General features: G+C 39.3%; 1 protein-coding gene and 1 pseudogene across 7 annotated transcripts in view; one reads left to right on the forward strand and one right to left on the reverse strand.

The window, feature by feature from the left end:
- The window catches only part of TMEM254 (transmembrane protein 254), a 32,378-nt gene extending 7,099 nt beyond the window's left edge, over window positions 1–25,279 (forward strand). The window contains exons 1-6 of one of the 7 annotated variants that reach the window (XR_013161403.1): window positions 946–1,118; window positions 5,328–5,431; window positions 5,632–5,691; window positions 21,725–21,841; window positions 22,429–22,511; window positions 22,704–23,526. Coding sequence is in view for 6 of the 7 variants with exons in the window: in XM_077124765.1 (XP_076980880.1) it covers window positions 969–1,118; window positions 5,328–5,431; window positions 5,632–5,691; window positions 21,725–21,841; window positions 24,530–24,608 (510 nt within the window). In the remaining variant the exon portion in view is untranslated. Of the gene's footprint in view, window positions 1–446; window positions 743–945; window positions 1,119–5,327; window positions 5,432–5,631; window positions 5,696–21,724; window positions 22,392–22,428; window positions 22,660–22,703; window positions 23,527–24,529 lie in introns of those variants that run through there. The other 6 variants (XM_077124765.1, XM_077124767.1, XM_077124766.1 and 3 more) reach the window with 6 other exon arrangements.
- LOC143653623 (cAMP-responsive element-binding protein-like 2 pseudogene) lies at window positions 14,376–15,089 on the reverse strand (annotated as a pseudogene).
- Window positions 25,280–27,394: the final 2,115 nt, after the last annotated feature.

Genomic DNA, 27,394 nt, shown 5'->3' on the forward strand with positions numbered 1-27,394 from the left:
GTAAGAAGCCATTTGCACTGGACCTATGCCTCTCCTAAAATACCACCGAGCATTGACCGTGCAGCACTAAACAGAGCCAGGGACATACCATAAACAGTCAATCGGTAATATTAATAACGAAACGCACTATGTGCCAGACACTTTCTAAGTACTTTACAGGTTTTAACTCATCTAATCTATCCCAAAAGCCCTGAGACAGGAACTGATATGTGCCCATTTCACAAACAGGAAAACTGAGGCAAAGACAAGTCTATGTTTATTATACAAACAGTGGCCGAGCAAGCATTTAAACCCAGGCACTCTGTTCCAGTCCCGTAAGCATGCATTGCTCTATGGTTCCATACGTCTTAATTTATTCATTAGGAAGAACGTTATTCTCCACGTTGTACAGCAAAGAGCTGTGCTAATAGAGTTGGGGAGTACTATCTAGTCTAACATTTTCCCAGCCCACTAAGCCAACGCCTAGGTGTCAGGATTCCAAGATCCGTTCACCAGCGCTGGGAGAGGCGGTGACTCGCTCTAGCCACAGGAGTTTCTACCTCCCTCTTTGCAAGGAGCTAGCGGGGAGCGTCAGCCAAGACCCCGCTCCAGCTTTGCCTTCCGCTCAGTCCGGAGCGGTAAGGGGCTGCTCAGTCCAGAAGAAGCTACCTCGATGAGGGCAGTATCGAGTGAAGCGGCTTACTTCCAGAGGGTCAGTCTTTTCTGGCTGACGGTCGTCACCCTCTCCATGGGCTACTACACGGTAAGAGGCACCGCGCCGCGAGAGCAGCAGGCACTCCCTTCAGCGCAGGGTCCCCTACTAGGCGAGGAGGGATCGCGCAGGCGCACTCCCGGCTCCCAAGCGCTCAGTACCGGGAGGGACAATACCAGACCGGAGGGAGACGCGGGCGCACTTGTCCTCCCGGGCCATTAGCAGGTGCTCCACGCCCTGAAGAACCGGTTAGTCAGGCTTTCCCTACTTGAGGGCGATGACCGCTCCCCACCCAGCGACTCAGGTTTCTAGGTCTTTCAAGATGGTGGTGATGAAGTCGGAAGCTGGCCGGGCTACTACCACCTACTTCCGTTTGGCCAGACCCTTGCCCTCGCTGGTCACGGCCTTGGCACTGGGTTACTGCGCGGTGAGGCGTGAGGCGGCGCGACGCGTGTGTTTTGGTCTTCCAAGCCCCTCGTAGGTCGGGTGGCCGGGACGCAGTGGGAGAGGTCTCTGCGCCTGCGCTCCGGGCGGTTGCCGTGGCTACCAGTGTACTGCAGATGCTGGAGGGGCTCAAAAAACGGTTTCTGCTTTAGAGTAGGCGTAGCTTGGCCGCTGCTTAAGCCTGAGCAGAGCTCACAGAGGGAAAAGGCAAGTTGACAGACTGACATAGGTCCAGGATTGAGCTTCCAGAAGCAGGGTGTTTGAGACAGTTGGAATTGCTTGAAAAACTGGGATGAATCTACGGATGGTTAGGATTTACAGCATACCTCATTGTGCATCACAGATATTGCATTATTTATAACTTGAAGGTTTGTGACAACCTTATCTCAAGCAAGTCGGTCGCTGTCATTTTTCTAACAGCCTGTGTTCACGTCATGTGTCTGTGCCACATTTTGGTAATTCTTGCAATATTTTAGGCATTTTCATTATTATTGTTATGTATTTTATAGTGATCTGTGATCCATGATCTTTTAAAAAAAATTTTTGTTGTGAAATATAACATATACAAAAAACAATAGATTTCCAAGTACATTTTACAAGTAGTTATACAACAGATTTTAAAGTTTGGTATGGGTTACAGTTCCACGGTTTTTCTTTTTTTTTTTTTTTCCCCTTGTTTGTTTGTTTCCTTGCTACTCCAAAGACACTGGAGGCCAACAGAAATATCAGTATAATAATTCAGCAGTCATACTCATTTCTCTGTTATACTCCTCCTTCTGTTTAAATAACATATATACATAAAAGCAATAAATTTCAAAGTACATTGCAACAGTAGTTATAGAACAGATTTCAGAATTTGATATGGGTTACAATTCCACAATTTTAGGTTTTTATCTCTAGCTGTTCTAAGGTACTGGAGACTAAAATAAATACCTGTATAATGATTTCACAATCATACTCGTTTGTTAAAATCCTACCTTCTTTGTATAACTTCACCTTTACCTTTGATCTTTCTCCCACTCTTTAGGGGTATTTGGGCTATGCCCATTCTAACTTTTTCAGAAACTGCTGATAATATGGGCTAGGGGATGGAACTAGATGATGTTCTGAAGAGGCTGGGCCCTCTGCATTTCAGGACTTATCTGGTCCAGGGACCCATCTAGAGGTTATAGATTTCTGGAAAGTTACCCTAGTACATGGAAACTTTGTAAAATCTTAATAATGTCCTAGGTGTTCCTTAGGATTGGCAGGAATGGTTTTGGTGGGGTTTGGCAAGCTACGATAAGTAGCAACATCAACTGGAACTTGTGTAAGAGTGACCTCCTGAGTTGCCTCTTAACTCTGAACTTTCTCAGCCATTGATACCTTATTTTTTTACACTTCTTTTCCCCCCTTTGGTCATGATGGCATTGTTGGTGCCAGGGTCAGGCTCATCCCTGAAAGTCATCTCCCAAGCTGCCGAGGATGCTTTTACCCCTGGATGTCATGTCCCGCAAACGGTGGAGGGCAATAATTTCACTTGCAGAGTTGGGTTCAGAGAGAGAGAGAGAGAGAGAGACCACATCTGAGCAACAGAAGAGGTCTTCTGGAGATAACTCTTACGCGTACCTACAGTTAGGCTAAACTTCTCCACTACATAATAAGCGTCACAAGAGCAAGCCTCGAGATCAAGGGCTTGGCCTATTGATTTGGGTGTCCCTAATGTTTGATGGTTTCAGGGGTTTCCCTGGTGGTCAAGTTTAACAGTTCCATATCTTTTCTCTCATCCTTTTTTTTTTTTTTTTTTTTTTTTTTTTGATGGTGGTGGGGAGCATGGTCTCAAATGACTTTTAATAGCAGCCATTCTTACAGGTGTGGGATATCTCATTGTATTTTTTTTTGATTTAGTATTTCCCTTATAGCAAATGAAGATAAGCATCTCTTCATGTGCTTTTTAGCCATTTGTATTTGTTCAGAAAAAATGTCTTCATATCTTTTGCCCATTTTATTATTGGGTTGTTTGTTTTATTGTTAAGTTGCATAATTTCTTATACACATGATATCAAATCTTTATCCAAACTAGATGTCAACAAGCAGAGTACATGTGCTAGGGGGATGAGATTCTTTGCAGAAGAAAAGGCAATGTCTTCATATAGATTGCGGTGAGGAAGGAATGGCTATGTGATTATAGCAGGAACCACTGATGTTTTATTTTGATTGGATTCTATGATTTGCAAATTAAACTGTTTAAAAATTTTTTAAAAAACAAACCTTTATCCGATATATGGTTACCAAATATTTTCTCCTATTGAGTTGGCTGCCACTTCACCTTTTTGACATAGTCCTTTGCCATAAAAGCTTTTGATTCTGAGGAGTTCCGGTTTATCAGTTATTTCTTTCACAGCTTGTGCTTTAGGTTCAAATATACCTCCTATTATTAGGTCTTGAAGATGTTTCCCTGTATTTTCTTCTAGGAGCTTTATGGTACTGGCTCATAGTACAAACTGCTTTATTAGATGAGCAAAGAAAGTGGTTTCTTGAGATGGAATCTACTCCTGTTAAAGATATTGCAAACATTATTGAATTGACAACTAAGGATTTAGAATAGTACATAAAGTTAGTTGATAAAGCAGAAACAGAGTTTGAAAGGATTGACTCCAGTTTTGAAAGTTCTGCTGTGGGTAAAATGCTATTAAAACAGCATTGCTTGCTGGAGATGAATCTTTCATGAAAGGAAGAGTTAATTGATGCAACAGACTTCCTAGTTGCCTTATTTAAGAAATGGCCACAGCCTTCAACAATCAACTACCCTGTTCAGTCAGCAGCTGTCAGTACTGAGGCAGGACCCTCCACCGGCAAAATGAATATGACTCGCGAAAGGCTCAGTTGATGGTTAGCATTTTTTAACAACAAAGTATTTTTTAATTAAGGTATGTACATTTCTTTTAGACATGATGCTATCGCACACTTAATAGACTACAGTCTAGAGTAAACATTGTAGTGTAAAAGCAATATTCACTTTATTGCAGTGGTCTGGAACTCAACCTGAAATAGGTCTGAGAGATGCTCTAATTGTAAGAGAGGCTAGAGAGCTGTTATGGTATAGGGGTGGCGGTATATATAATAAGCAAGAAGACAGGATCTCTACTGAGAGAAAAAGCAAGGACTGCCAGGCTGACAAAAATTTGCTTAAATGATAATGGGAATGAGGCGTTGGGGCAAAATTGGGTTAATTTTGAAGGAAGGCAAGGAATTTGGATATTGCCGAGGAGACCCTGGAGATTTGGGCTTAGATATGTTTTTGTCATGCCCACGGCATTATGTTTGTTGGTGTCGAATCTGACCACCTCCTTTGTGGTTTCCCCATGTGTAAAATGGAGGTGTTGAACTGAAAAATTAAAAAGGTACATTTCTATTGTATAATTCTATGTCTGTGACTAGTTAGAATGTAGATGGAGAAAAACTTTGAGGGACTTCAGATTGGAACATTGTGGACCTAGCAGATGCTACCCTTGTCATGTCCCATTGATTGGGAGAATTCAGTGATATTTTGTCTTTATATAATTTTGAATGTGAAACAACAGCGAAAGAGAGACAGTAGTGCTCTAGTTTGAGATGTGAATGGAATACTGCATTTCATTATTCTCATAGAAGCCCAAGCTGCAAAGGTGACAACACAGAGACACAGAAAGGGTTAAGATTACAAAAATCTGTGTAATTAAGCAGTTTCTATTAACATTTCACAAACCTGATGTCACTTATTTCCCAATTCTGCACAGTGAATCATTCCTGGTTTTAGAGATAGAAAAACAAAGAAGAGAAAGGGGTTCTAAATTAAACGGGTTTGGCTCAAACTAGAGTTTCACCAGTAAAGAAGTTAGCCTGAGCATAGAAGTTACAACTTGTTTTGGTGGAATTCATCAAGAATAGGCATCATCCACCATGGGCACTGAGTCATAAAACCACATAATTTCCTAAGCATATAGCTCCCACTTGGGTAGCTTTTAGGAAATAGAAGTTGAGAGCCACACCCCAGATGATTTTATTCGGAGTGTTGTTTTGTTTGTTTGTTTGCTTTTGGTCTGCATTTGTTTACCAAATTGAATGTGTGTGGTCTTGTAGAATCAGAGTTATTTCGTAGCCTCTCTCAAATGCAAAATTTTGCTCATCTAAGTGACCTAATAAGTATTTTGTGCCTTTGGTTCTCTTTCAGTGGGTTGTGTTCTGGCCTCAGAGTATCCCCTATCAAAGCCTTGGACCCCTGGGCCCCTTTACTCAGTATTTGGTGGACCACCATCACACCGTCCTGCACGCTGGGTAAGGAGAACTGTAGAAACAGCATGTGGACACAGGAGCTGCAGTCTCTGGAGACCTTGAAGGCCTGTAGTTGCCTTTAGATATCTTAAGTGTTATGCTAGTTCACATTTAGGTGCCTTTCTCTTTGAGGTTTCTGGGTTAGAGTTCATGAGCAGATAAACATCAACTGAAACTAGACTGGCGGTTTTTGTTTGTTTCAGGTTTTGGCTTGCCTGGCTGATTCACCTGGGAGAGTCCTTGTATGCCATGGTATTGTGCAAGTAAGTCTTTGTAACAGGACTCCGTCACCTTTCTCTGGATATCTCGTATAAATTGGGAGTAGCCACATTTAAGTAATTCATGCAGTTGCAGGATGAGAGTTGAATCCCCACACCTAATACTGAACCTGGCCCTGAGGAGCACTCAGTAAATATTTGATGAGTGAAATATTTTCATTTGTGTTAATCAGTTATTTAGGTATTTAATTTAGATGATTTTTGTCATTAAAAAAAAATCTGTATAGCCCCAACTAAAATAAAGATTAGGAATCTGCCTTTTAATTTGAATAAGGGCTAAGTTATTGACCTAGGTAGATGATTCTCAGTCCTGCCTGGTTTCACAACTGAATCACTTGAAGAGCTTTCTCAAAGTGTCCATGTCCAGTTTCCAGGTCCAGAGATGCTCTTCAGTAGGTCTGAGTTCAAACGTCGAAATCCTTTATTTTTCCAGGCTGTACAGATAATTCTGGGGTGTAACACAAGTTAAAAATCACCAAACCAGACCTTACCCAGCACACACCAGTGTAGGTTAACACTTCATCAGAGTCCCAGAAAAAATTCTTTACACTTGTACTTTAACATATACAGAAAGTATAGGGGAATGAAAAGGATGGTTATAGTAACATCAAATTGCTTTGGAATTAATATTTTTTCCAGTTAAGATTAACTATCACCTTTATTGTTGTGCATTAGTTCTGAAAGTGGAAAACATAATATTATGATGCCAAACCTGCTAAGTGCTTTAAAAAGATCATGTTACTCTCTCTTCTGATTTACTTAACAAGCTGGACTTTCTAGGATAGGGGCAAAAAGAAACTTTGTTCTTTCTCAACCCTCTCCAAGTGTACCTCACCCTGTAGCTTGTTCACTGCCTCCCACCCCAGCCCTGGATGAAACTGCAGGCAGATCATTGGTTTTCTAGTCACTCTCTGATATTATTGAGTTCCATTCTACTTATTTAAACTGTGAATTATCATCAACTTCAAAATGCCTGCTTTCCTTTTATAGTATGACTGTGTGATTGTGAAAACCTTGTGTCTGGTGCTCCTTTTATCTAGAATATGGACAGATGAGTAAAAAATTTGGATAAAAAATAAACAAATAATAGGGGGACAAATGGTAAAATGAATAGGGTAGGTGGAAATACTAGTGGTCAATGAGAAGGAGGGGTAAGGGGGTATGGTATGTATGAGTTTTTTCTTTTTCTGGCGTGATGAAAATGTTAAAAAAAAAAGAGCATGGTGAAGAATACACAACTATGTGATGATATTGTGAGCCATTGATTGTACACCATATGAAATGTTTGTATGTTAAGAATGTTTGTATGAAATTTATATTTTGACTAGTGCATTTCCTAATAGAACTTATATGGACAGTTTAATTGAACACCATGAGTACATGGAACCTTGAATAGGGCATGAGATTTTGTAGGTTTGTCCAGAGGGATATCCCAAGAAATCCCAGAGTGATTTGAACAGTGAATAAAAAAGTATTTGCAAAGTCCCCTTGCAGGAATGGTGAGAAGGGGGAAAATTCAACTTCCCCATTTGGAGAACTGCTGATATTCTTGCAAGCAGTGAGAACAACCAAATCAATAGGCCAGGCCCTCAGTCTTGAGGTTATTCCTTTGAAATTTATCCCTGCAAAGGATAGACTAAGCCTACTCAAAATTAGGCCTTAGAGTCAACCCCACAGAACCTCTTTTGTTGCTCAGATGTGACCTATCTCTCTCTCTCAGCCAATACAGCAGGCAAACTCACTGCCCTCCCCCTCCATATGTGGGACATGACTCCCAGGGGTGTAAACCTCCCGGGCAATGTGGAACAGAAATCCTAGAATGAGCTGGGACTCAGCATCAAGGGATTGAGAAAACCTCAACTGAAAGGGGGAAGAGAGAAATGGGAAAAAAAATAAAGTGTCAGTGGCTAAGAGATTTCAGACAGAGTTGAGAGGTTATCCTGGAGGTTATTCTTACACATTATATAGATATTCCTTTTTTAGATTAAGAGGTACTAGGCTAGAGGGAAGTGCCTGAAACTGTACAACTGTGTTCCAGTACCCGTGTTTCTTGATGATGATTGTATAATGATATAGCTTTTGCAATGTGACTGTGTGATTGTGAAAACCTTGTGTCTGATGCTCCTTTTATCTATGGTGGGGTCAGATGAGTAAAACATATGGATTAAAAATAAATAAATAATAAGGAAATGAATGTTAAAATTAAAAAATATATATAGTGGATTAGATGGAAATACTAGGGGTCAGTGAGAGGGAGGGGCAAGGGGGTATGGTATGTATGAGTTTTTTCTCTTTTTTTTAGATATATATTTTATTTTTTATAAAAATATAATTGTACAGGGCTCTTCAGAGAAAGAAAAATGCCTCCAATGCCCCAAACACCATGTGGTTTAACAATAATCTTCGTCCCTTTTAAAACTAAATATGTAATTGGTAATATGAAAATGATTTCTTGTGAAATATGGCATTTATGTTTTAAATTTTCCTTGCCTTTATATCAACCAAAGGAAAGTCCAGTTTAAATTTGTGCTTTTTGCAGTAAGCCAAATCAGGTCGCTCATAATTCAAAGATGATAATATACAATGCTAAATGGTGCTGCTGATAAAGGTTGTCAGTTAGCTGGTAAATAGTGATACAGTAAGAGACATTCTTATTTAGATATATTGGAAAGATATATTTTTAAAGAACTTAGACTATATCCTAAAACTTGGCCTGGTCAAACTTATTCCATAATATATGTAGTTGCTCTCAGGAGTAGCAGATCTATGCTAAATTAATGACAGAATATGACTGGTCGAAGCCCAAATGAATTTTCTCCTTATCTTTCTTTATTTGGGAAAAAAAGAAAGAAAACACATTACTTTGTTTATAGAAAGAAAGGAGAACAGCACTGTTCCGGAGGGACTGAGCTCACTAACACTCTCACTTTCTTCCTTTCTCTCAGCTCTTTTGTTATCATTACTGGTAAGTGAGAGATGCCAGGACTTCAGTATGCTGCTTCTTACCTGGAATGGGGAAGGAAATGCTCCAGGTGTTTTAATCATTGACATTTATCACCATGCTTCAAAGTGGCCAAAAGCTTGCAGCCAGCCAATACCCAAAGCAATCAAATAATTCCTTTTAAGACCAAGGAACTTTCTCGTGGTTTGATGTATTCCCAATGACCAAATAGACAGATTTAAGAATAAACTCAAATAAATTTTAATTCACCTTTACCCCAAATTACACATCCTCTACCTGAGGACATAGACACTGTTCTTATGAAGCTTCCTCCAAAAAAAAAAAAGAAAAAAAGGGAGAGAGGGAGAGAGAGAGAAAAGAAAGCTCAAATACCCCTTTAATTTAGAATTAGAAACAGAGGAGAAATACTTCAAGCACAATGGAGACTTTCTGTTCACTAGCCACATTCATTTTGGAATGTTTGCTTTGAAAATAACTCTTCTGAGGAATTCAAAAGGTACTGAACAAAGCAACAAAGTCTTGGGATGCTTTGCAAAATAAAAATAGACGATTGAGTAGAACAGATGGCAAAAACATACCCACTGCAATCTGAACACTATATTTAAAACACTTAAATTCTAAAGGCCTAGATTATCAGCAGTCCTTAATCTACCTGTATTTATGATCCTAAAAAGGCATTAAATACTTTTTTTTAAACTTTTTTATTAATTAAAAAAAATTAACAAACAAAACATTAAGATATCATTCCATTCTACATATACAATCAGTAATTCTTAATATCATCACATAGTTGCATATTCATCATTTCTTAGAACATTTGCATCGGTTTAGAAAAAGAAATAAAAAGACAACAGAAAAAGAAAACGATAACAGAGAAAAAAAAAGATTATACATACCGTACCCCTTACCCCTTGCTTTCATTTACCACTAGCATTTCAAACTAAATTTATTTTAACATTTGTTCCCCCATTATTTATTTTTATTCCATATGTTCTACTCTTCTGTTGATATAGTAGCTAAAAGGAGCATCAGACACAAGTTTTTCACATTCACAGAGTCTCATTGTGAAAGCTATATCATTGTTCAATCATCATCAAGAAACATGGCTACTGGAAAACAGCTCTACATTTTCAGGCAGTTCCCTCCAGCCTCTCCGCTACATCTAGAACAACAAGGTGATATCAACTTAATGCATAAGAATAACGTCAAGGATAACCTCTCAACTCTGTTTGGAATCCCTCAGCCATTGACACTTAGTCTCATTTCACTCTTCCCCCTTTGGTCGAGAAGGTTCTCTCAATCCCTTGATGTTAATTCTCAGCTCATTCTAGGGTTTTTCTCAGTCCCTTGATGCTGAGTCTCAGCTCATTCCAGGATCTCTATTCCACGTTGCCAGGAAGGTCCACATCCCTGGGAGTCATGTCCCACGCAGAGAGGGGAAGGGTGGTGAGACTGCTAGTCATGTTGACTGGAGAGAGGGGCCACATCTGAGCAACAAAAGAGGCTCTCTTGGGGGTGACTCTTAGGCCTAAATTTTAAGTAGACTTGAGCTATCCTTTGTTGGGTTAAGTTTCATATGAACAAACCCCAAGACTGGGGGCTCAGCCTATAGCTTTGGTTGTCCGCACTGCTTGTGAGAATATCAAGAATTCCACTTGGGGAAGTTGAATTTCTCCCCGCTCTCACCATTTGCTGAAGGGGGCTTGCAAATACTTTTCCAGTCACTGATCAAATCACTCTGGGATTCATCGGGGCATCACTCTGGACAAATCAACAAAATCTCATGTCCTTCTTGAGATTCCAAGTACTTATGACATTCAATCAACTATCTACATGAGTTATATTAGAAAATGCTCTAGGCAAAATATAAATTTTGTAACAAATAAACATTTTTTGCTTTAGTCTCACACATAAGGTGACATTTTAAAGTATTAATTACCATCTACTTTCAGCACCCTGCAATAATGACATTCCTTTGTTCTTCCTCATGCAAAAACATTTTTAAAATTTGTACATTGTACATTTCACTATTATTATACACTCTAGGCATTCCTAGATTATACCATCTCGATCTTTACCATCTATCTTTCTTTCTGATTTCATTTATGTCCCCAGCCCTCCTCCCTCTATCATTCTCACATGCAGTTTCATTCAGTGTTTTAACATAATTACATTACAGTTAGGTAATATTGTGCTGTCCATTTCTGAGTTTTTATATTCAGTCCTGTTGCACAATCTGTATCCCTTCGGCTCCAATTACCCAATATCTCACCCTATTTCTAACTCCTGATGGTCTCTGTTACCAAGGAAATATTCCAAGTTTATTCACTAATGTCAGTTCATATCAGTGAGACCATACAGTATTTGTCCTTTTGTTTCTGGCTAATCACACTCAGCATAATGTCCTTAAGGTCCATTCTTGTTGTTACATACTTCATAACTTTATTCTGTCTTACAGCTGCATAATATTCCATCTTATGTAAATGTCACAGTTTGTTTAGTCAACGGTCTGTTGATGGACATTTTGGCTATTTCCATCTCTTGGTAATTGTTAATAATGCTGCTAAACATTGGTGTGTAAATGTCCATTTGTGTCCTTGGCCTCATGTCCTTTGAGTAGAGACAGCATATAGATGGGTCCTGTTTTTTAATCCATTCTACCAGACTATGTCTTTTGATTGGAGAGTGTCCTAGTTTGCTAGCTGCTGGAATGCAATATACCAGAAACGGAATGGCTTTTAACAAGGGGAATTTAATGAGTTAGTAGCTTACAGTTCTAAGGCCGAGAAAATGTCCCAATTAAAACAAGTCTATAGAAATGTCCAATCAAAGGCATCCAGGGAAAGATACCTTGGTTCAAGAAGGCTGATGAAGTTCAGGGTTTCTCTTTCAGCTGGAAGGGCACATGGTGAACACATCATCATCTGCTAGCTTTCTCTCCTGGCTTCCAGTTTCATGAAGCTCCCCGGGAGGCATCTTCCTTCTTCATCTCCAAAGGTCACTGGCTGGTGGACTCTCTGCTTCGTGGTGCAGCAGCATTCTCTGCCCTCTCTGAGTCTCTCATTCTCCAAAATGTTTCCTCTTTTATAGGACTTCAGAAATTAATCAAGACCCACTCAAATGGGTGGAGACATGATGTCACCTAATCCAATTTAACAACCACTCTTGACTAAATCACATCACCCAGGGAAATGATCTCATTACAGTTTCAAATATACAGTTTTGAATAGAGATTATTCTACCTTTATGAAACGGGATTTATATTAAAACATGGCTTTTCTTAGGGGACATGCTTCCTTTCAAACCAGCACAGAGAGTTTAATCCATTAACATTCAGTGTTATTACTGCATGGGTAGTACTTTCTTCTACTATTTTGCCTTCTGGATTTTATATGTCATATCTAATTTTCCTTCTTTTTACCTTTACTCATAGTCTTCCTTTCTACACTGTTCTCCACACCTCTCTCTTCTGTCTTTGTATCTGTCTCTAGTGTTCCCTTTAGTATTTCTTGCAGAGCTGGTCTCTTGGTCACAAATTCTCTCAGTGATTTTTTGTCTGAAAATGTTTTAATTTCTCCCTCATTTTTGAAGGACAATTTTGCTGGATATAGAATTCTTGGTTGGCGGTTTTTCTCTTTTAATAGTTTAAATGTATTATCCTACTGTCTTCTGGCCTCCATGGTTTCTGCTGAGAAATCTGCGCATAGTCTTATTGGGCTTCCCTTGTATGTGATGGATTGCTTTTCTCTTGCTGCCGTCAAAATCCTCTCTTTCTCTTTGACCTCTGACATTCTGATTATTAAATGTCTTGGAGTATGTCTATTTGGATCTATTCTCTTTGGGGTACGCTGCACTTCTTGGATCTGTAATTTTAAGTCTTTCATAAGAGTTGGGAAATTTTCAGTGATAATTTCCTCCATTAGTTTTTCTCCTTCTTTTCCCTTCTCTTCTCCTTCTGGGACACCCACAACACGTATATTCATGCGCTTCATATTGTCTTTCAATTCCCTGAGTCCCTGCTTGTATTTTTCCATTTTTTTCCCTATAGTTTCTGTTTCTTGTCGGATTTCAGATGTTCCATCCTCCACTGTTGAAATCCTATGTTCTGTCTCTCGAAATCATACATTCTGAATTAATTGTTTCAGCTCCTGTATGTCATTTGACGCTGTGTGTCTGGTCACTGACGTGGCCCCAGGAGCTGTTCTGTACTGTTTCTGGTTATTTAGTAGTTGTTATGGAGGACGAACTAAAATGCGCATGTTGTTAAGCCGCCATCTTGACCTGGCATAGGCATTAAATACTCTTAAACCCTAGTCCTCAAAAAAAAAACAGAGAGACCCAACAGCCTGGGCTAGTGGTATATCAGTAGTCACACAACCTGACTGGAAATCTGAGTTTGCAACCTAAATGCAAGAAGTCTTTAGGAACTCATGCTAAGGGAAGGCACTTTATTCAAATTCATGGCCTGAGTGAAGGGGAAAAGTACCTTATAATCTTAAACTCTGTGGTCCATTTCATGTTTCACCTCATAGACAATCTAGAGTGTGATGCATCCTCTTAAACTGCCAGTTCATAACAAAACCTTTTGTTTGGAAGCCAGATATTCGCTTCATTAGTGTGAAGGACAATTATAACTTAGCAGCACCAGCGAACACAACTCATGATTTAATTATGGGGAAAAGAGAGTTATAATGTTTCATTGAGACAATCAAGAGTCTTAGATCTATGCAAGTATCATCTTATGAACTTGATTCCTCAGGCTTCACTCCATATGTTAGTCAGGAAGAAAATAAGTGTAGCTGTGATGGGGGCTGGAAAGAGCTGCTCTTTTCTTCTGATTCTCTGGCCAGGTTCACTGGTGCAGGGCCCAACCCCGGCACTGGTGCACCACTCCACAGTGGAGGCATGGCCAGGGCTGAACCAGATGCATACCCATAGCATCTTTCTTTCTGGCTCAGAACACATTCATGAGGAAACTTGTGTCAGTAAAGAAACTACGTGTTCTGGTTACAGCTACAGCCATTAGATCTATCACTAATTTGTCCCTTATTTTACTCTAGATCTCTTGAGGCAGAAACTCGCTCTCAGCAGCTAGCTTCCTCCTGTTTTCTTCAGAAAAGTTCTCTGAGGTAGTTGAGTACACAAGAAAATGTGTGTGAACATTCACTCCTGCCCTCCCCTCATACCTATACAGACGTATAATAGAAATACGTACATACATACATACATGTTCTGGGTTGTCAAAATGATGTATGCTGCTGAAATGTTACTTCTTGCTTAAAAATAAAATGTGACTAAACTATTCCCCAAGTATAGATGAGGCTGTAGCAAACTTTTATAAACTGTATAAATAAATACAGTTTAAGAAGACAGCAACAGAGGTTTTAAGTAGAGGCTATCTTGAGGCCTTTCTTGCTGCATTTTGCTAACGTGTCCACTGTAACAGGTAATACTACTGTGAACTATAAAAATAGAAATGTATTTATTTGTTAATATGTATTCACAGCTTAGAGAAATCATGGTTCATGAAGGAAATATACATTATTCAAGTAAATGAGTCAGAAGAGAAGAAATAAGATGAGGTCCATAAAGGCTGAGAACTTACAGTCAATAATCAGCCCATTTGGTTTCTCTTTTTCGGGCAATCAAAAACGTGAAAAGAGGGGACACCAAAATGCACACACACACAATTCATGAATTACACAGAAAGAACATAAACAACCAATAAAGTAATGTGGAGTTTCGGTGCAAAAATACAGTCTTCAACCCGTTTTTCTCTGCTCCTGTGTTTTCAAGCATCACAACATGTTAAATGCCACGGGTGACAACACCAACCAGAACAGGTCTGAATGTTTGTAAATTTTCTAAATGTTGAATGTTAAAGCAAGATCATTTGAGATTTAAGATCACACATTTTGGTAGAAGTTGCAGATTTACAGAGATGACTACTGAGCAGTAGGTAGTGAACCAAGAAGTGCAGTGTTGTCCATTCTTCCTCCCTGGAATCAGAACATTGGCTTCAGTCACTGAATCAGCATTTTATGTGATCTTCTTCCCAGCCTTGGTGTGCCTGCTTGAATTCTGCTGAGATTTATTCTGTTCTTCTCCAGTGGGCAGGGCCTTTATTTCAGAAGGGATTTTTCCTTGGTGCATTGCTGTGCACCACTGCTTGTACATTTCCAGTTCCTCTCTGAGAGCACATATGGCTCTTTGCCGACTAGATACCAATTCTTCTAAAGACTGATAACTCAGCTTTTTTCTGGCTGGGCATTCTCTTGCACTCTGTCGGCTCCTCTCAAGTTTTGCCTTCAAGTCAATTTTCGCTGGCGTCAGACCACGTTTACAGGCTTCTTTGCCTCCAACCATCTTACTGTCATCCATCTCGGCAGTCTGCCTGCCCAGCCCGGCGCGCCCTCCCCCGGCCCCTGCCCCGAGGAAGAAGGGGATTTGTTCCTGACTGGCCCCTCCTCTCGCCTAACAGCTTGCTTCACTGATGCCACAATCACAGGGAGGAGGGATCAGTTCAGGAATGGCAGAGCGAACCCTGGAGGCAGCCCAAAACGCCTCCCTTCTCGGCGTCGGCGTCAGCCTCCCGCTCCGTGACAGTCTCTGGGTGTGTTTACAAGACGCCCTGGGAACGGGGAGGAGGCTCCTTTTTCTTTTTATATCTTTCTCTGGAGTGATGCAAGTGTTCTAAAAAATGATCATGGTGATGAATATACAACTATGTGATGATATTGTGAGCCACTGATTGCACACCATGTATGGAATGTTTGTACGTTAAGAATGTATGTGCTTGTAGGTTGTTTGTATCAAAAAAATTTTTAAAAAGAAAAAATGTTTGTATGTTAAGTTTTATCAATAAAAATATCTTTTAAAAAGCACCTGCTTTCCAGCAGGGCTCAAGCACCTGTTGTGGGCAAGAGGGTGCAGTTGATATCTTCTCCCCTTCTACCTTTTTTCCCCTATTCACTAATAGCAGCTGCTTGTGGTACCTTGGGATGGTGGGAATAGTTAGGGAAACAAGGCACAGTATTAAATGGCTGCTGCCTTGCAGTCTCACAGCTGGGTCCTGTGGGGGTTTGTTCTCTCTCTCCAGAAGGGCTTTGATGGGGTTTTAGGGAAGCTGTCTGTCACTAGGCATCTCCCTTCTCCCTCCCCTTTCCCCTTCCCTTACCTTCCCTTGGTGGCTCCTTCCGATGCCTCCTTCAGCCAGCTGTTTACAGTTTTGCCCTTATGATCTGTGTTTGGGAATGGGGGGATCTACCCTCCACTTGGGCCTCTGGCAATGGGTCCCTTTTAAACTCCCCCATATCCAGAGCCCTTCCACAAGATCTGTAAGGCTCACTGTCAGTGTCTCCTTATCCCTCCTAAATCTGGAAGAGCACACAATTCCCAGCCAGGTCTCTTTGCTCTCCTGCCAGACAGGCTGCACCGGTCTTTAAACTTTATAAGCATGAATCAGATATTAATCCTTTCATCTCCCCAATTCCAGGGAGCTCATTACACTCTTCAAGGGATTCTTCAACTACACTCTTCCAGTGATTCTGTCAGAGCCATTCTCTGGGCTTCACCTGTGGTGGGCTGTGCTGCAGCATTCTAGGGCCTCTTACCAATTGGTCTGTTTAGCTGCCTGGTGAAATCTGAGCTTCAAGATGTGCAGTCCAGCCCCTCAATTTAGAATGTAGGAATACTTGACACATGTTTGTTTTTGGCATGTACAATCTCTAATGGAAACCAGAAGAGTCAAATTTAGCATCCTGCTGTACAGTTCTTTGAAGGGTGGAGGGGGAAACAGGTGTAGAGAGGCTAGATCACTGTTAATCATATTCTTGAAATCATTTCTTTCTGGTCTGACATGTTAGACTATATCATGGTCACTATAAATCTGAATAAGTAATCCTTTTGAATTATGAGATAAATGAATGAATAAATAAATTTAAACGAGTGAATACATGGAGACATAGTACATTTGCAGCCTTCCAAATCCCACTATCAAGCAATAACTAATTGTAACATTTTGGTGAATTCCTTTTAACTAGAAATAAGATTGAGCTATATCCTTGACTATATCCATCGTAGTCATAAAATTAGGCACTTTCTTATGTATTTTTAAATCTGTTGGTAAATAAATAAAGCCTGCATACTAATCCTCTATTGGATATTCCTTAATTTATTTATCTAACCCTCTAGCAGAACATTTTTTTTTTACCATTTTTTACTATCATGAATAAGCTATAGTAAAGACCTTTTTTCTCTAAAACTTTTTTTTGTGTTTCTGATTTACCTCCTTAGCCAAAATTCCTGAATGTGGAATTACTGACTGAAAGAGTTGAAACACTTTTAAAGCTCTTGATATTTATGGCAAATTGCTTTTCAGTAGGGTTTCACATTTTCACTAAAAATGTATGAGAGTGTCATTTGGGGAGGAAAAAAACAGCTCTTTGCTATTTTGATTGGTTGAAAAGGGTGTCTGGCCATTTTGATTTGTAATTTTTTATTACAAAATGAGGTTGAGCTTTTCTTTAAAAAATTCCTTAACTTACTTCTTGTGACTTGGTAACATTTTAACCAAAAAATTAGATTTTCCCTTGGGGATAATTCTAATAGTAGTTCTTTCAGGCCAACATTAATATTCATTGCATTTCTTGGATCATTTCATAAATTTACTTTCCAAAATGCAAATACTTTTCTTGTTTGCTCATTTCAAAAGTAAGCATGTTTGTTGTTAAAAGTTAGATATATGGGCAGGCCACAGTGGCTCAGCAGGTAAGAATGCTTGCCTGCCATGCCCAAGGACCCGGGTTTGTTTCCTGGTGCCTGCCCATGTTAAAAAAAAAAGTTAGATATATGCTAAAACCTCAAGAGCATATAAAATTGAAAGTGAGTCTCCCATAATCCCAAAGATAGTCACTTTTAAGAGGTTAGTTTTTATCATTATAAACAATTTAATGTGCTTCTAAACAAGTATAGAGACATATATATATAAACTCTTCTGTAACTTTTTTCCATTGTCACATATGCCTGTTTTTCCATGTCTATATATATAAATTTACCTCATCCATTTTATTAGTTGAGTACATAATATTCTGTGCATGGATTTGCCTTAATGGAGTTCACAAATCCCTCCTCCGATGGACTTCTAAGTCTCCAGGTTTTTTGTTTGTTTATTTATTACTATAAGCAATACTGAACGTGAATTTCATACAGCTTAGCCCGGTCGTATATTTATTCCCTTAAAAAAAAATCCTATATCTGGAACTTTGAGATTAAAAAATAAACACACACTTTTGATATATATTGCTGTATTATCCTCACAACTGTGGAACTAATCCATTTTCCCATACCTCACATTTTCCAATGGATTGTCTGTTCTTTCTTATCCATTTGTAGGCATACATTGTTTATTCTGGGTTAAAGTACATTGTCAGTTACGTGCAAATATCCCCTCTTGTGTCTTTTAATAAATAGAAGTTTGTCAAGGTAGTAAAATTTATTATTTTTTTGTTTATATTAAGGTCGTGAGTATATTCTTTTACATTGTCTTATAAAAGCATTACAGTTTTGCCTTTCAACTTCAGGTCTTTAATCTACCTAGAACTGATTTTTGTGAAAGAGAGGTTTCTAACTTCACTCTTTTCCATATGGATGCCCACTTACCTCAGACAAATTATTGAGAAGTTCTTAACATTAATGTGCTTTAACTTATATACATATATATACAAAAAAGCAATAAATTTCAAAGCACACTACAATTAGTTATAGAACAGATTTCAGAGTTTGGTTTGGGTTACGGTCTGCAGTTTTAAGTTTTGCAGTCTAGTTGCTCCAAGACACTAGAGATTAAAAGAAATATCAATATAATGATTCAGCAGTCATACTCACTTGTTAAATCCTATCTTCTCTGTTATCATTCCACCCTCTTTGATCTTTCTCCCAATCTTTAGGGGTATTTAGGCTATGTTCATTCTAACTTTTTCATGTTGCAAAGGGCAGTTGATAATATGGAATAGGGGGATGGAACTACTTGATGTTCTGGAGAGGTTGGCCCCTGTGGGTTTCAGGACTTGTCTGGCCTGGGAACCCATATGGAGGTTGTAGGATTCTGGAAGGTAATCATTAGTATGACCTTTGTAGAATCTTAAATAAAGCCCTGGGTGTTCTTTAGGGTTAGCAGGAGTGGTTTTGATTGGGGTTTGGCAAACCATGATAAGTAGCAATATCTAGTTGAAGCTTGCATAAGAATAGCCTCCAGAGTAGCCTCTTGACTCTATTTGAACTCTCTCAGCCACTGATACCTTATTTGTTACAATCTTTTCCCCCTTCTGGTGAGGAAGGCATTGTTGATCCCACAGTGCCATGGCCAGGCTCATCCCTGCGAGTCATATCCCAGGTTGCCAGGGAGACTTTCACCCCTGGATGTCATGTCCCACATGGGGGGAGGGTAAAGATTTTACTTGTAGAGTTGGGGTTAGAGAGAGAGAGAGCCACATCTGAGGAACAAAAAAAAGGTGCTCGGGAAGTAATTCTTAGGCATAGCTATAGGTAGGCTTAGCTTGTCTGCTACATAAGTAAGCTTCACAAGAGCAAACCTCAAGATCAAGGGCCTGGCCTATTGACTTGGGAGTGCCTAATATTTGAGACAGTACCAGGGGTTTTTCTGGTGGTATAGTTTAACAGCTCGATATTTTTTTCTCCCATCCATCAAGGGACTTTGCAAATACTTTTTAATTATCTGCTCAACATACTCTGGGATGTATCCCGGTGTATATTAAACTATACAGAATTACAAGCCCTCATTCCCCCTCTGGGCTCCATTTGTTTGAGTTGTTTAAATGACCTATCCAGATACGTTGAGTTAGGTTATATGCTACAGAAAATTAAGGTTTTGGGCAAAAGAAATCCCTCTTCCTTTGCTGAAGTTCTAAAATAGAAAGTTCTGCCTTACCTCTGTCATCTGATTTACCTTAGTCTCGACCAGCTCGGCTTTGTTCTTATCTCTAATTGAAGCCTGATCTCTTTTTTAGTTTCTTTAACAGTTGTTGTATGTGGCAGTGCTGATTTTCAGATCTGCAAAACTCCTATTCTGAGGGCAGGCCATGATGGCTCAGCAGAAAGAGTTCTCACTTACCATGCTGGAGACCCAGGTTCGATTCTCAGTGCCTGCCCATGCAAAAAAAGAAAAAAAAACTCCTACTCTGAGTCTTAGGTGTCACACAAATACCCAAAATTCCAGTGAAATATCAGGTATACATATATAGCACAGCCTCTCAAAATGTATAAATAACAATTATAGCTCCGGACTAAATATGACTTCCATAAAAGCTTACAATTTAGGCCCCAATATTCTTATAAGTATTTTCTAAATGAGACCATTCAATATTTGCTCTTTTGTTTCTGGCTTATTTTTCATAACATAATGTCCCCCCAGGTTCATTCACAAAGTTGCATGCTTCACAATGTTGTTCCTTTTTGTAGCAGCACAATATTTGATCATACGTATACACCACAGTAAACTTACCTTTCAGAAACTAAACTCTGCAGATTGTTCCTAGGCCAGATGAGTCCTGAAACCCAGAGGTGCCAGTCTCTCCAAGAACCATCAACTAGTCCCATTCCCCTATCCCATATTGTTAACACCCCTTTTCAACCTGAAAAAAGTTAGAATGGGCATAACCCAAATATTCCTAAAGATTGGGAGAAGGATCAAAGGTGAAGGAGGAATTATAATAGAGAAGTTAGGATTTAACAAACAAGTGGGACTACTGAATTATTATATTGAAAATTTTTTTTAGTCTCCAGTGTTTTGGAGCAGCTGGGAGGAAAAACCTAAAATTGTAACTGTAACCATACCAAATGTTGAAATCTGTTATAAGTACTTGTTAGAATGTACTTTGAAATTTATTGCTTTTTTATGTGTTATATTTCACAATAAAAATGTTTAAAAAATGAATGTTGAACTTATCAAATGCTTCTCCTATGTCTATTAAGATGATCATGTGATCTTTCTCCTTTAATTTGTTAATGTGAAAAAATGGCATTGATTTTTATTTACATATATATATTTTTTAAATTTTTCTTAAATAAAAAGTCATCAAATTGAGACCTATTTATATACAAATGAGAGTGTAGCAAACCATTCACTGCAGTTGGGTCATTTTCTTTTGTGATTCATTTTAGGCACTTTAATTAAATATATTTGCAGGTGTTTATTATTACCACATGATAGGCTCTCTACTAAGCACTTTGTGTATTTTATCTCATTAATTTTAAAAGTTGACAAGATAGGTACTATTTATTTCTATTTTTCATATGAGGACACCAATTCTGAGAGCAATGGCCTGGCTTGCCCAGGCTCACAGTTGGTAGGTGGCCAAGCTAGGATTCATGCTCTGAAGTCATACCAATGCTTGTTATCCTCATCTGCACGTCAGAATCACAGGGGGCACTTTTATAATACAGGTGCCTTGGGCAGTGTGCCAGACTGGTTCTCAGTGAAGAACATGCCTTTTTTTTTTGGTGTGCTGTATGGTGGGGATCACATACAGCATACAAAAATTACAATTTAGGTCTCAATTTTCTTATAAGTATTTTCTAAATGAGACCATACAATACTTGCTCTTTTGTTTCTGGCTTATTTTTCTTAACATAATTTCCCCCCAGGTTCATTTACAACATTGCATGCCTCACAACTTCATTCCTTTTTCCATGTGATTATCCCATTACTGCAGCACCATTTGTTAATTTTTTTATTTGAGGGGGGAGTAGTGCACAGGCCAAAATCAAACCCAGGTCTCCCGTATGGCAGGCGAGAATTCTACCACTGACCTATACTTGCATCCCCAGAACATGCCATTTTTATCCTTTTTTTAGAAAATCAGAAGGATGAAAAATAAATGAACTAACCAATAAGCTAAGAAGCCGAAAAAAAAATCTCAAAATAAACTTAATGAGAGTAGATGGAAGGAGCAAAATTTTTTTAAGACAATAATTCCTGTTCAACCACAAGATTAAATTTTTGTGTTTAAACTTTGCTTTTGCTTTTTTCTTTTTTAGGTCTAAAGGTGTCACGAATGGTCAAGCTCAGCTACTCTGGTTCTTACAGACTTTCTTCTTTGGAATAGCATCTCTGTCCATCTTGATTGCTTACCGACCAAAGCGCCAAAAACAAACGTAAAGAAAATATCCAAATGGCTTTCTCTACACTTTGACATTCAACCCCATCTTTTGAGGCAGATGCTTTACTTGATGATCTTCTATCCTTTAATGCTACGTAATACCCTCTGTTTCTCATTATTCTTTCAAATGCTCTGGTTAAGCCTGAGTAGACCAATTGTTTCTAAAGAGAGAAATAGGTACTATTTTGGCTTTTTAATTGATCAGACTAATCGACTTAACAGAGGGCCTCCAGCTCCCTTTTTAAGGTCCTTGACTGTATTGGGGTTGTCTCCATCTTTTGGGATAAAAACCCAGCAATTGTTTTGGACTTACTCCTCTTCTGTCCATCAGTGTCCAAGCTCTTTCATCGCTGCAGGACATCCTTCCCTCTCCAACTGTAGCCACACTTGTTCAAAGCCCTCTAATTTCAGACTTCTCTGTACTTCACTATGTCACAACATTAATCTTTCCAAAGTCAAGCTTAAAACAAGTCACTTCCTTGCCCTCAAACCTTCAGATGTTCCTCCTTGCCTCTAAAATAAAGTCCAGATGCTTTAACCTTGTACTCCAGTGACACTATCTTCTTATTTCAACTTATTCAGTCCCACCAGATCCAAGTAAAGCCCTGCTTTCTAACTCATCTGCGCTACCTGCTGGTCACAAGTCAAACTGAATTTGCCTGTTGGTACGTTTGCTCCTCCCTTCCGATTAGAATGCCTTACATCCACCATCTTAGCTCTCCTCTCCCCCAAATTTTCCCACTTTTCTGGACCAAAATAGAGCAATTTTTCCAAAAACATAAATTCCACATAAATATTTATTAGGCACCTGAGCTATAAGATCTTACCCTCTCACACTTCTGTTTCTCAAATTACAGAGGAAGATAAGACTAGCAAGTGCCCAGAACGCGGCAGACCGAGACATTAGCACAAAGGACGCTGAGAACCAAAAGGAGGGGACTGGGGGAGGGGCGGGTGACTTTCTTGATCCTGCCAATCAGAAGTGATCCTTCCCTCCCCGGGGCCCCTGAGACACAATTTGTAGTGTGTCTGAGATCTGATGCCCACTGCCAGATTGCTCCTGTGAGTCAGGCCCATAGCTCAGCTTTGTTTGTTTTCCTCAGCACCTGTCCCACTGGCTCGCACACAGGTGCTCTATCAGTGTTCATTGAACAAACAAGAAAACTTCCCTTTTCTTTTATTCGGTATCATACCAATTTTCATGTGCTAACTGCAGAACCCATTCAGTATACCTTTATCTCAAAGGAAAGCCCTAGATTAACCCTGTCTGGTAATACCACATTCTGTGGGACCCCAGTAGGAAACTTGTATTTTTGTTCACACACTTCTCTGTCACATGCTCCAGACTCTGTAGGTGTCTCCCCCCAGCTCTAGCTTCCTGTAACAACAGACACATCCCTATTTTAGAGATGCTGACCCACGGGTTATCTAGCTAGTTACTACCTCTCCACTTCACCTGGTTATATCTTTTCACTACTGACTGCTAGTAGTTACTACTACTGACAAGGGAAGGGGTTACTGATTCTGTCCCTTTACCCTGGTAGGATGAGCCACTGGGGCTCGTTTTCTGAAGGACCACCTGCTTTTTCTCTGGGGACTGATCTTCATTTCCCTTCTATGGAGACAGCAGGGCAGGTCATTTGTAGGGTGGGGAAGCAATCATCCCAAGCAATCACCACCTTCCCCACCAAAAGGCCCAGTAAAATACAAACCTAAAAGGTTATCAGCTATGAATTTTTAGTAGAGATATGTTTCTTCAAATCTCAGTGTTATCTCTTCTTCTCTTGTGATTAAGGGGTTGCTTTATGGTAAAGAGTTATTCATGGAAACGCAGCCCAGACTTTTTAAAACTATGGTCCTTTCAAAGGAAAAACCACAGTGATATTAATATTCATGGTGCTGGGAACTGCGTGGCAGGTTACTGAATGAGATGGAGTCACTTGAGTAAAATGCTGTGGATTGTCCGTCCAACCACGTGTTTTCTTGGTGTTCTGTTTTTCATATTTGTCAGCTTTGGTATATTGTCACATTTTTTCTCCTTTTCCTTAAATAGAGTACTATGGAACTGTTTGTACAGTTCACATATGAGTTTGCTTTTCACTGTTGAGGAAATACAGAATGCCTGGCTGTAGGGAGCTCCCCTGACTTCCTTATCTCTTCCACTCAGCAGAGTCACTGGGTGAACATGCGTGCCTCCCTTTCACTGTTAGGTTGTCTCATTTTCCTTCTCATTTTATTCAACATTTCATACGGTTTATGAAGCAAGTGAGAGGAACAAAAGCAGAGAAATATTCTGGCATTATTAAAATGCCTAATGTATAAAATCTTACAATCTTATTTGGGATATTATCATGGCTCAGAATCAAAGGTAATCTTAGTGAACAGTTGATTATTCATTTTATCGACCCAGAAACAGCATCCCAAAGGGGTGAAGTAACTTATCCAGTGTCACAGGGAAAGAGGCAGGACTCGTGTTGCTGGCCCCCCTAGCCCAGGATCTTAGAAGTAAGTCTGTGAAGCAAACAATAAAGAACAGAAAAATGAAAACATCTTGGCTTTGTGTTGCAGCCACTGTGGTGATACAGTAGAAACAGCTTTATATTTGATAAGAGAAGGCTGGAGGCATATTGATGAAAACAGCTGGGGAGGGCATACTAAATGTTTTTTTTTTTTTTTTACCCAGTTCCCATGAAGATTTCCAGAGTATAAGTTGGAAGAACAAGGAAATAGGAAAAAACAAAACACCTGGACCCCCTAACTAATAACAGGCCCAATATATAAACTAATACTATTTTCAACATTCATCATATTATGACCCCATGAAATTAGAGCCTAACACGTGCTTAATAGCCTTGGCGTTAACACAAGCTTGGGTTTCAGAGGTTACATGCCAAACGTATAAAGAGGTTCTTCAGCAAAACAACTCTACACTGAGGGTGTGAGAACACAGCAGAGGTTAAAGAACCTGTAATGGAGAACAGTGCAGTCGCACTTTATCTTGCTAGGACTCTTCCTAGAGTCTGGTTTAGTAACTAAAGCTCTTAGTTTAGCTGCCTGGATTATAAGTGTCATTGAACTTTCCCTTTCTTAGCAGCACAGAGAAAAATTTCATAGGAGGGCAGCTGAGTAAAATGTACAAGACTCCTTGTCCACACTAAATGGTGAATTATGTTTCCTTTTAATCAAAGCAGAGCAGGAGTTCCATAATTACCCTTTCACATTTCTCTTTTTGAAGAGATTTATACTCTGATTTCATAGTGGTCAGTTGAAAATCCTTTTCAAAATAAGTACTTGCAATTTCAAATATTGTAAGATGGCTCCTGGGCTCTTAAAATAGGAGTGAGTACAGCAGCTGCTTCATTTCTGTTCACGTTAAGTCATAAGTTTGGCTTAGGAAAAATACCATTGACACATTACAAAGGCTGTTCAGGGAAAAATACTCAAGAAAGAACTTTAATTTCTTTCTTTTCAGTTTTTTTTGTTTGTTTGTTTGTTTGTTTGTTTTGGCGGGGGTGGGGGGTGGGGTTGGACCAGAATCAAACCTGGGTCTCCAGCATGGCAGGCAAGCATTCTACCACTGAAACACCCATGCACCCTTAAGTCACTTTTTAAAAAAATTCATGTTTTACCAATACGTTGCATAGGATGTTCCTGGTAAATAAAAATTACTCCAAGTAAAACTTGCCACTCAAATGGTGGAATCTTGACATTGCTACAAATGAAAGAGGAATGACATCTATCATATAAAGTAAGGAAGTATTTTCTAACCTCCAGGCATGCAGGAGTCACCTTTACAGTTTTTGTCATGTCTACACTAAACTTGAATTTATTTTATTTAAAGCAATTCAATTTCTTAAAAAAACCTTCCTTAGCAAGAATAACTATGAAAACCCCAGCAGTTTGTTAATTATATTTTTGCTAATACGTATGAGAATAAAATACAATTATTACCTGAAATCACCATGCATACTAGTGATGCATTTGCTACACCATTAATAACTAAAATGTATTACCCCAGTTGCTGAGACTAAACTTGGAATTTAAGCTTCCTCTAGCCGTAGGATTTTTATCTGGACCTTAATTTCATCATTAGAATAATTTTACATTGCGACTGAGATAAAAACATAATGGTAAATTGAAATGAAATCACCTTGGTAAAGAAACTTCATAAGCTATAAAACAAGTGTTAAGTTTTACTGGAAGCTTTAAAAATGCTGTCAATGCCGGTCAGTGGCAGTGTTTTAGGGCCATTCCTCTCAAACTTAATCATACCCATGAATCACCTGGGGATCATGTGAAACTGCAGATGCTGCTTCAGTGTGAAGTGGGACAGAGATTCAGTATGTTTAACAGATTCAAGATCCTAATCTGCAGACCACTTTGAGTAGCAAGGATATTAGGAAAAAATTCACCCTGATAGAATCTTTACAAAATGAGTTGAGTTAATTTGCCTTACTTTTCCTGCTACTTGAAATCACCCAGTAAAGACAACGTCTAATAAGGGCAAAGCCCGTGGGAGGAGACTGGATTTGTGTGAATCTTGCACATGCATTACTTCCCAGTGGCAAATTAAACAGCCTAGCAACCCTCTGGAAGAATTGTTAAGAAGTCACATTTCCCTTGTTTGTTGTTGTTTTTGTTGTTTCCACTCAAGAGGAAAAAGCAGTGTGTTCACAGTGAGGTAACTGGAAGCTTATAAACTAGTAAATTCCGTTGTTAAAAGCCAAAAAGAAAAAAAAGAGCAAAAGCAGCAGGATGTAATGGAATAATGGCCTGGGGCTTTTGTGTGACTTCTCTGTTCAAATTATTACACACCACTTACTAATTACATCATTTAGGGTAAATTACATCATCTCTTTAAATCTCAGTGCCTTCCCTCCTCTCGTTTTATTTCCCTTTATCCCCATCTCCCTACTCCACCCACCCCAGGCAGCAATCCCAGTGTCTTTCATGTGCATGTATTCCTGCAAAATGTACATTGTTGCTTCAAGAGCATATATTTTTCCATTCAATTTAAACTTTTGTGACATGTGTGTGACTTAAAAGTCCCATTTATGCTGCGATATGACAATTGCTAATGAACTTTTGCACTTTGGGAGGGGCCCTGAGGACAGTGTGAGCTTGGCATCTCAGTTAAATCTGATTTTCATTTAATTCTTGATGATTTTCCAACAAGAATTGGTTTGCCCATATTCCATGATACTCCCTTGGTGGGGAGAGAATTCTCTTTCCAAGTTAGTATGAATGCCAAAGGGAACATGCTTGGTTTGTGAAAGAGGTAAGTAACGAGAAAAAAGAAAACCCAGGCTGGCCAGCTAGCACAGCCAGCTCATCTTGGATGCCTCCAAAATCTAAATGTTGCTCCACATAGCTACAATATCATTAAACTACACAGGATGCGAGATGACATTATATTTATGATCTGCTTGTAATCAGAAAGCCGGAAGGAGCTGAAGAAGTCTTCAGGTAGACACCCTCCCCCTGATTTACACTGGGAGAACCTGGGGGGTTGGGGACCTGCTAGAGATGGTGGCCCCATTCGATGGCA

This window comes from Tamandua tetradactyla, chromosome 13 (genome assembly GCF_023851605.1).
Source record: "Tamandua tetradactyla isolate mTamTet1 chromosome 13, mTamTet1.pri, whole genome shotgun sequence".
Classification (NCBI taxonomy): Eukaryota; Metazoa; Chordata; class Mammalia; order Pilosa; family Myrmecophagidae; genus Tamandua; species Tamandua tetradactyla.